Below are 10,961 nucleotides of genomic sequence, written 5' to 3'. Positions count from 1 at the left end.
GAATGTCCCCAAAACACACTTTCTCCATGTAGCCCCTTGAATAAGAAGTTTCTGCAGCATGTGTGTGGGGGGAGGAGAAGATAGGTGTTTAGGGCCAAATTCTGCCCTCAGATGCATGTACATAGCTCCCACTGATCACATGTCTGTCTGATGGGAAAATTTAGAATGCTAGTGTGTCATCTCAGTGAGATAGGTCTAGTGCTTTATAACATGAGGTGAAGCATGTGAATTTTCAGGCCAAGTAATTTTGGGGTTCTTTCTAAAGTTATTAGGCAAAAATCAGACTTAGGCTAGAATATTGGTTAATCATAGGCCCCCATTTTGCAATGTGATGGACATGGGTGGAGCCCTCTGCACCTGCATGGCACCCTGCTGAATTGGACTCTGTGTGATTGCTACTGTCTGCTCACATGCATCCCACAGCAGGGATCAAATGCATCCCTGAGAACTTCTTCTACTTGTGTATATTAATTCCTACCATGAGGAGACCCATCATCTCAATGGGAGTACTCACAGTAGCAAGCAGTACATCTAGTAGAAAGTGTTTGCCTTGCTGTGTCTATAGCTATGGAGCTGTGGCTCCATAATACATTGTTTTTCTGTAAATCTGTGGTCCCAGGGAATCTGGAAATGGCATACCCCTGCTAGCTAGCTGTTTGACTTAACCATGGAATTAGACCAACACTCAGAAAACAAATGGGTTAGACAGAGCCCAGTTCTCTCACAACTTCATGCATGACACACCCATTGAAGAGTTTGAGTTTTTATTGGTAGGTTTCTGAAGGAAAAAAAAAAAGGAACAACTAGAATGGCTCCCAAGGAGGGTGACTTGTGGGAGTTTCATGCACAGAGCAGCTACAGAATCAGGCCATTAGCTGATGGCTTGTTTGTTTGTTTTTTAAACTATGAACAACCGTTCATGGATATCCTATTTCTCTGAGAGCTTTCAGCACTGGTTCTTACCAAAGTTAAACACAGATATTCAGAGGTTCATGCGCCTTTCAATGCATGTATAATTTTCATGTGAATTCTCATGCAGAGACTTTACGCATAAGTACATGGGTAAAATTTCATGACAAGATTTATCTCCTTTAAGACAATTGCTGTTGGTTCGTCCCCCCCCCTTCCTTTGCTAATTATATCTTATAAGTCCCTCACTATCTAAATCCAGACTTTAACATTTCGTTACCTACATTCTGTAGTCAGACGTTGCAAAGATATCTAACACATGTTATAAAAGTTATTACTATGGTACTATATATAAACAGCTTTGCATAAGAGAATAGAAGTCTGCCATATTTAGAAAATGCAGGTGCTATGTAAGCCCCTTTTTGAAAGAAAGAACTTAGTTCAGTTTCCTTTGAAGAACCAGAGACTTGAAACTGAAAACTTTATTAATGCCATTGTCTCCTTGTATCAGCAGGTTCCAGAGAGATTCCTGGAAGTGGCTCAGATCACGTTACGAGAGTTTTTCAATGCCATTATCGCAGGCAAAGATGTTGATCCTTCCTGGAAGAAGGCCATATACAAGGTCATCTGTAAACTGGACAGTGAGGTCCCTGAGATTTTCAAATCCCCAAACTGCCTACAAGAGCTTCTTCATGAGTAGAGAGTTCAAAAACTATTTATGAATGTATGAGAAGTAGCAGTCCCCTTTTGATGCCCAAGTTGTGTGTGTGTTTATTTTAATTTCCTATATAGGTATATCATATACATATATATGTGTATGAAATCAGACTATAGGGGGCTTTTTTTTTTGGTCAGTTACAAGGGGGAATAGTTATTTTACTTCACCCTTCAGTTTACTTTTGCCCAAGACCCTTAACATTTGGAGAATAAATGGGGTTAATTTTCAGGGAGAAGAATTTTGAAGTGTATAAAATTCTGTCTTAGCAAGTTAGGGCATTATGTTTAAAAATGCTTTGTCAGATTTATTGCTTGCTGCAAAGTGGCATTTTGTCTGAGTGAGACTCATGTCACGGCACAATATTACAAACAATGAAGTTTATATTATGTTTATACTGCTAAAGGTCTGAACTCTGTGAAGTTACTTCATAAGCTTAGAGCATTATTTTATTTTATTTTATTTTGCTTTTTAACAAATAAGGTAGATTTTGTTTCCTATTTCTAAAAACTACAAAGATCCATTTTAGGTTTTCACTCCAAAAAGTGATACCCCAAAAAGGCAAACACTATTCTTCAAGCTTTCCCTTACAGGAATAACATATACCCTGCCCCAGTAATTAACATGCAAGGTAATTTTTTTTTATTGAGGCAAAGCAATTTTGCACAAAACAGATACTATTCTTGCAGGGGGAAGCCAGTAATTCATGCACAATATTGTATCAACCACACTAATTTTATAATATGGTCAGCTTATTAAAACGGAAGCATTTCACTCTCCATAAAGTAAAAACAAAACCTTTCATCATTCTATATTGCTGTGTCTTAGTCATATTTTAATTGGCTCTTAGCTCTTGACATTTATTCTTTGCACAGTTTTTTTTTCCAGGCATAAAAAGATTGCTGCCTATATTTGATAGTTAATATTTTGCCCTGAAAAGCAATGTTTTGAATTACCTTTATATAGCAAAAGAAAGCGTTTTAGCCCAAATCTGCTGAGGCAAAAAGGCCCTTTGTTTGTAGCTGTAAAATATAATCAATCTTTACCTAGTCACAAGTATAAAAATAACATTTTTATAAAAATCCAGTTAACCATACACAAAATTTACAGTAGTGTACTGTTGGCTACGCAGAGTTAAGATAGCCAAATTTAATTTTTGCATTACAGTTAAGTGCATCATCAAAAACAAATCTGTCTGATCAGAGTGCCACACTTGTGTTCTAAAGCAGAAGATGGTGTTGACCAAAATACGAGTACAGTGTAAAGTATACGAAAGTTTTGGATTCATCTGAATGATATGTCACAATGTGTGAACATAAGGCAAGAAAGCTAGCTGCTAGTTTTTGTGCTTTCTTCAGTGGTTCTCCTTTTTATTTTCACATTTTCAAAAACGTATAGTGTCCAATAGTTTGGGGTTGTTGTTTTTTTTTAAAGATGCTATGGCACTAGGTATTTGTTATTTTTTCTGTCATCTTTTGCACAGATGCAGTAAGAATTTATTGTTATTTTGAATTCTATTTTCCCCTTAGGTAATTTGATACAAATCTAGAGAAAGTTACAAAATAGCCAGTAATATTTAGACCATCTAGGACATCAATATTTTATTTCTTTAACTTTATTTTAAAATTGCATTTTGACTTTGGAGAGTGAAAGTTTACCCGTGTGACTAAAGAGCTGACCTGATCATTGCAATTTCACTTCATTTACAAATACTGCTGATAGACAGAAATGTATGAAAGCAATTATTGTCAGCACAAAGCCTTAAAAACCTGCTGACTTCAAATTAAACAGCACAATCCTGCGATGCCCTGTCATTATTTTCAAGTACTGGCAGTATCTGTGGAGTATAGGCAATGCAGACAATAGCATGGGATGAAGTGCCAACATTTTCACTATGCATTAGAAGCAAAACAAATCTTCTTGATCTTAAACTCCCTGTGAGTACCTAATACTGTAGGCATCCATACAGTAGACAGCATGTGTCATTCTTTTATTTTGTGCATGATTTGGTAACCATTACACTTCGTAAAGATGTAAATGCAATCAATTCCAAGTAAGAAAGAAGGAAAATTGTGTTCATGCACTTTTTTTTTCTTTTTTATTGTTATGGGAGGAAGTGGCATAAAATGCTCAAGTTCTAAGACAATTAGTTCTTCACTGGCAACCCATCAAATACAAAATATAACACTGCATTGCCTCCTGGACATAAAAAAGTAAAGCCATACTTTAGTCATACTGCATGGACACATTACTAGATACCATCTTGATCTGTGATATAACCATTACTTTTATTATATTATATTATTATTATTTTATTATATTATTTGGCTCCAATGTGATTCTAATAATCTAAATGAGTGAAACTGTGTACTCAACACTAGATGTTGTTGCATTTATTTATTTATTTATAAATAGCATAATCTCAATAGTAAATGAGGCATAGGAATTAAGAGTAGAAATTTCATTTTAAAGAGAGGAAAAAATCAGTTTTTTGACCTGGAAAAAAAAATTGGATCATTGCAGTTATGGTGATTTTACTGCATTATAGCCATATTGCCTTTGTGCCTCCCGATGCATTTAAAAATATAAAGATAAATATATGGCATAACTCTTACTAAATTGTAAATAGAAATCAGAATCTTTCAAACAATCTCAATACTGTTTACTTAAAAACAATGGCTAAAAGGCAGGAGGCTAGTTTTGTTGTAACAAAAAAAGTTTACGTAGGGAAAGAATTTAAAAATCCATGTAGAAATCCCATGTTGCCATTCATTTACTGCTAATTCAGATTTATTTCTGCATATAAACTTGAGGTTGTAGTCTGTGCCTAGACCTTAAATGCACCAGCGGAAGGATTAAAAAAATCCTTCAAAATACCAGTTTTTTCCCCACAAGTACAATTGTTCTTGTGCCTTCTGTGGCTTACAATTTTCATCTTTTAAACATTATTTTTCAATTACTACAGCTGCAATAAACACTAGATTTTTTTTTCCGGCTGTTTGACATAATGTTGATAGCTATGCATATTTTGTGTCTTTTTAAAAAATTTAAAAAAAAAATACAAAACAAAGCAGGAGAATACGTTTTTGAAGAAGAGAATTTTTAGAACAGTTTGATAATGCAAATTATTTTTTTCTCAATTGTTTGAGCAGCATTCAAGTTTTGAAAATTCTTGTAGAAGCCAATTTTTTGTAAATGTGGTGCAAATCTTGTGTTTTCTTAGCATATTGAAAAGTAGTATAGAAGCAATATTTCATACGCAGTATCTATGTGTATAGATACACACACACATATACATACATGGAGACATTACATAGATATGTTTGTATGTATATACACACATAAAATATGCGTATGAAGTGAAAAGCTTACCTTTTTCCTATCTAGATTAAGAACCTATTTTAGACATTTGTTATGTTTTGTGAAAAGAATGTTCTATTTGAAATTACAAAACATTTAATTCTTACTGTATCTCTGGTTGTTTAATGGGAACGTTTCACACTAAATGGTAAACATGTGGAAGATGTTAGAATGTAGTAATTATTTAAGGAAGTGTTCACCCATGTATTCCTGAGGTTTGCTTTGTGCCTCTGAGTATTATTTAATTAAAAGTGTTTTAAGTTTGCAGAATCTTTGTTACTGTACCAGGTATGTGGGTGAACATCGAAAACTGAGGGGAACTTTTATAAAGCAATGTAAATATTCAATCTTATGGTTATTCTTGCATAAAGACATAAGATTTTAATAACTACATTCTGAAAACATCTGCTGAAATTTATAAGAAACACTACAGTAACTGTATAGATAGTTGAAAGCATTCTTGAATATCCAGCTCTCTACTTTTAAATGATAAGTCTCTTTCATCAGATGTCAAGGGCATAGGTGATACAGTTTCTGTACAATTACACAATTTTTTTCTATGTACATGAAGTCATTTAATAGCAAAATGTTTTTTCCACAGGTTAATATTAACTAAGAAATAAGGGTGAAGATTTTGTGGCTTTAAAGATAGGATTTTCACCAGCAGCATTGAAAGATATATATATATATATATATAGAAAAAAATGGAAAGTGGTTTACAAAACCCCCAAAATGAGCACTGTACATGAGAAGTGAAAGCAAAAATTATATTTGCCATGTGTATTATATAGAAATCATTGGTGTTAATAGTGCAAATGTTTCCTTCTGGTACCAACTATGTGTTTGAAAATTCCAATAAGCATTGTTTTCAAAAAGCTCCCCTTAAGGAATGTAACTGGTTTATATGAGTAAGCAGTTACTGTATTGCACTTAAATGTTCTGTTGAAGGAAATGCAATTTTGTTTTCTGTAGAACTGTTGGTTGTAAACCATCTATAAACTGAAGCTGAAAATGCTCATATTTAGAGCTGGGATGAAAACTGGTGTTTAACCTTTGCATCTTCTTAGGAATATCTTCTTTAATGTATGAAAGGTGGTGGCACTGTGACTTTTTAGTCTCTTCATCTGAGCCACAATCACCTCTCTCCTTTAAGCAGCCACCTTCAGAAATGCACAATTGTACTAGGATATGTAGAAGCAAATCTAGAAGAAACAACAAGTTTATATTTTACCTAAAACCCATCCTTGCTGCAAATTTTAAAATGCATTAAAGAACTGCTCAAGTGGGGAAAAAACCCAACAACAAATACTATAACAAGAATTTGTTATTTTTCATGTAATATGAAATCAGGAGTCAGAAAAATGCATCTTAAGTTGGTTTTACTGCTGCCCAGAAGAGTCAAAGGTTAAGGTTTAAACTGATATTGTCCCAGCCATTACTCATATGTATATAGTTACAAAAGTGACAAAACACTGCCTTTATATTATTTAGCAATATGTTGTAAATAGCATTATTAAGCTCTTTTTTGTAATAAAGACCCTTTAATTTGAAGATAGAACAATAACTGAACTGATAAAGTCGATTTTTGATTTTTTTTAAAATTTTATTTTTTAGCTAGAGGCAATTTCAACTGTGGATTTTTTGTTGTTGTCTATTGTTCTGAAGACTTTGCATAATTTATTGGTTTAATTTATCCTAATTTATTTGATGAAGGTGTACAATTTTGTATTACCAAGGATGTACTGTAATATTAATTGATGATATGATAAAAACAATAAGACTCCCCTGTCCATATGGAAAAAAAAGTGCAGTAGACAATTGATTGAGAAAAAGTTACAATTCTAGCTTGGCAGCTACTAAATTAAAAAGAAAAGAAACAGGAAAAAAAATTGGGGGGGGATTTTATTTTGTGTGTTTTAAGCTTTTGTATACTCTCCAGACTTTTACCTTTTTGCTTTGTACCACTTAAAGGATACAGTAGTTCAATTGCCTTGTGTGCCTTCCATCTTCTCTAAACTGAATGTATGTGCAGTATATATGCAAGCTTGTGCAAAATAAAATATAAATTACAAGCTCATTGCCATTGTTTATATTTCTTTCTAAAAATATTTCTTTATTAAGTCCCATAACAAAATGTGAATCACTGGAATCAATTTACTGTGAGAGATTGCAATCCCACTTACGGTTACTCTCCCCCACCACCGCCACAATTTGGAATTATGTGTTAATGAAACCTGCCACCTATCTTACAAAACTAATATATATTTCCTGTGGCATTTGGGGTGCCTACAGTAAACAGCTATAGTCTGTTCCTACAACTTGCTGCTGTTATAATGGCACCTTAGGCCCGGATCCTGTAAACATGTATGCACATTCTTAACTTTAAGCACGTAAGTCATATTCATGTACTTAAACACAAAGAAACCCTATAAATTCTTCATCCCACAAACAGTTATGCACCTGTTTACCTTTAAATTCTCCATTATAATTAAAAACAAACATAGCAAATGCCATATTGGCTCAAACCAATGATCCAGCTAATCTGATATACTATTGGCCAAGATGTAAAACCTCCATAATGCATGTAATTTTGCAATATATCACACAGGTCATGTCCTAAAGCACTAGAACTGACAGCCCTTTAGACCAGTTTTATCTAGAATAATATCAGAAGCTATTTTTATTCATGATAGCATTTAATCATTTCCCCAGTGTATTTGCTTCATCAATGTCCTGTGACAGTGAGTTCCACAAGTTATATGTTGCATAAAGAAATATTTCCTTTGACATTGTTTATGTTTGCTCCTTTTATGTAATCAACTTTCCCCTTGTTTTTATACCATCATAAAAGAAGCAGCACCCACATGGCAGCCTCTATCATTTTATCATTATTTTAAATATCTCTGTTAGGTATCCTCCTTTCCAAACTAAGTAGTCCTCAACATGTTATGCTGTCCTTATGCAAATCAATTCCTTACATGTTATACCTCTAATCATTTTAATTGTTCTTCTCTACACCTTGACTATTTCTGATGTTGGTTTTGATTAGCTGGTTGTTTTGTTTTGTTTTTTTAAGATGAGAAAAACAATGTAGCAATCAAGGTAGGAATGTATCATTGGTTTACATTAAAATACTTCTGTATTCTTTTATTTCCCTATCTTAAGTGAGTTGAGCATCTGATTAGCCTTGAACTGACATACATGGGCTTTTATAGGGTAGTCTATTTTCAGCATGCAGTCACTGAAGTTTTTTCTTTTAAAGGAGAATTGTCTTGTAAATATGTTTTCATCTAAGACCATTTCTTCTCAGATTTTTGAGTGATACAGCCTTTAGAGACCACAGCAATGATCTGAGGACAGTATGTAGCCTATAGCTTGTATTCAAACTACCAAATGAGTACTTCATCTCTCCACCTGTAATTAAAAGTGTGGGTCTTTGAGAGCTCTGTGGTACAGTGTAATCATACTGTGGGTGAAAACCACACCTGGGATAATATCCATTAAAGGCAATGGAATTGCATCCATAAGCCAACAGTGATTTCGGTCTGAGATGTTCTCCTTTTACCTGTACTGCAAATAAATTCGCTGGTGGTTCTCTTTTCACTCCCCATTTAGACACATTACAAACCCACCATACCACTGGTCAGGAATTGTGCTGCTCAGGACTATTTCTTAGGAAACTGGCTGACACATGGGAATTTGCTAATTTTCTGGGTTATCTGGGGGGCTGTCAACACCAGGCCATGGATGATGGAGGTCTGAGAAGATTAACAGGAGGGTTGTGCTGAGACTCTAACCTCATCCACTTCAGAAAGCCTCCACCTTCAAACCTGTGCTCCTAGCAGAGTGGGTTCAGAATGGCCATAAAGTCCAGGAGGAAGCTGCTATGGGACCCCAAAATAGCTAAATGCTGGGAGGGGTAGCTAAGGAATAAGAGCAGGCAAGCAAGGAGAGAGTGGCTAGCCATCTGCTCAGCCAAGGGCAGAGCAGGGGCTTATGGAAGAAACGAAAATTATGTGGGACAGCTTGTTTTGAAGGGGGGGAGGAGGGAGAGTTTACTAGCTCAAAGAGAGTGGCATGTCTTGTGTTGAGGCTGGCATTTGGGGGAGATAGCCCTCAGGTACCAAGAGAGGGTACATCAGGGTCCCAAGAGCTAAGGTGCATTGGCAGAGCTGTATGCATAGTGGCTGCCTCCACTCAGTCTGTCTGTAGACAGTGCAGTTAGCCCCTCACAATTCTGTCATGACATTTCCCCCCAAAAATAAATCTATTCTTTGAAATGCAAAACACTGTTTCTCATTTTACCCTGCATTTGGAAGTGCAAAGAGGTTCAAACTCAGAGCATTGGGTACCCCAGAGCATTGGGGACATTCAGATCTAGACTGGAACTTTGCAACTAGCCCCTATCTTAATAAGCAGCCAAGACAAACTCCCCTGGCGCCAAATGCCCCGGACGTTTGGAGAAGTTCAGTGCCATGCTTTGCAGCTCTATTTGGAAGTTCCTCAGCGCTGCTATGTGGATTTTTCCAATTAGGTAAATGTACCCCACACACACACTTTGCAAACACAATGAAGGACTGAATTGGCTGTAACCAATGCAGATAGAACAGTCTCTCTCTGTCATTGATAATAACACTGAGACCTAATAGGTCTTCCCCATCACTAGTTTCTACAAGACAGAATGCAGAATGATGCACTGTGGTTTGTGCATGCAGGGGTTAATTGCTCTCATTCTCTTGGTCTCTACCCCTATTTATGCCCAGCCTAGGCTGTGCCAATACAATTTCCATGGAGATGATCATTCTGAGTCTTCCCTTGCTGTTAAGAGAAACAGCGAATTGACTGTTGAGTTGCTGATCTATTACCATCCTTTGGAAAGGAAGGGAAATAAATAAGTCACGCCTCAGGATGAGTTGCAGCATTTCCCCCAAACAAAAGGATCTGATTCAATGCAGATTACATTTTTTTTTCCTTTAAAGCTCAAAGGATGTACCATATATGAGAATACAGCACAGACCAAAAGAGAAAATAAGATACATTCTGTTTAGTAGCTGTGGAAAACATACTTTGTGGTACCATAATTCTTAAAGTCATCTTAAATAAACTGGAGGGTGCACGTTTTTGTTTTCCCCCTTGGTCTGAAAGGGTATGTCTACACAGCATTTTGGAGCCTCCCAGCCCAGGTTAATACTCTAAAAATAGCTGCATTGTCAGTGGTTTAACATTGTGGCTTGGCCTGGAGCCTGAGCTCTGAAACTCCCCCCCTCCCCCCCAGACCCAAAACACTGTCTACACAGCTATTTGTAGAGCAGTAGAGAGGACCTGTCCACCTGGGCTGGGACGGTCAGTCTTACCCGCCTCAAAAATGCTGTGTAGACGAACCTGAAGAGTCCGAGTCTTGTGACTTTCAGGGCATATTGCTAGGCCTATCTGTTTTCCCAGGATTTCAAGAAAGGGGAGGGTGAGAGCGGTTTAAAGAGTGATGGGGGAGGAAAGTCCATAATTTATGGTTTATTTTTGAGGCGTTTTTAACATACCTAGAAGAAGTGAAAGGAGAGGTGCAGAATTTTTTAGCCGTCCAAATCAATCCTCTTTGGCTCAGATTAGCCTGGCACCTTCCAGACCGGCAGTGCATAGTGAAACACTGACTCCCAGGCAAAGAATGGAATTCCCCACCACCACCCTCTGCCCAGAGGCCAGAAGAACAGAACTGCATTTTTATGAATAAATCCTAGTCAAATGAATAGTGGTACTTTCCTATTTATTTGGGAGCCAGTGTTAAAACAAGCTATTTGCTTCATAACAAAACACATGACAATGAGCTGCTATTTGTGCTCAAAGGAAGTTAATTGCACGCACAGTTTAATTTCATTCTTTAACGTTAAGCTATGTTTGGGTCTACAGCTTGGCAACAAAAAGGCACACTAGTAGTTAAAGAAACACTAGCAGTTCTCTGGTCTCAGTTTGCAAGAGACAT

The 10,961-nt window shown here is 36.3% G+C and overlaps 1 protein-coding gene across 1 annotated transcript in view; it reads left to right on the top strand.

The window, feature by feature from the left end:
• The window catches only part of PROX1 (prospero homeobox 1), a 53,727-nt gene extending 46,668 nt beyond the window's left edge, over window positions 1-7,059 (top strand). Inside the window, exon 5 of the mRNA XM_073338923.2 lies at window positions 1,424-7,059. Within this exon, the coding sequence (XP_073195024.1) occupies window positions 1,424-1,609 (186 nt within the window). The 3' untranslated portion in view covers window positions 1,610-7,059. The remainder of the gene's footprint in view (window positions 1-1,423) is intronic.
• Window positions 7,060-10,961: the final 3,902 nt, after the last annotated feature.

The sequence above is a fragment of the Lepidochelys kempii genome, chromosome 3 (genome assembly GCF_965140285.1).
Source record: "Lepidochelys kempii isolate rLepKem1 chromosome 3, rLepKem1.hap1, whole genome shotgun sequence".
Taxonomy (NCBI): Eukaryota; Metazoa; Chordata; order Testudines; family Cheloniidae; genus Lepidochelys; species Lepidochelys kempii.
The sequence above is the reverse complement of the archived record's forward strand: the minus strand, read 5'-3'. Positions and strand labels throughout refer to the sequence as shown.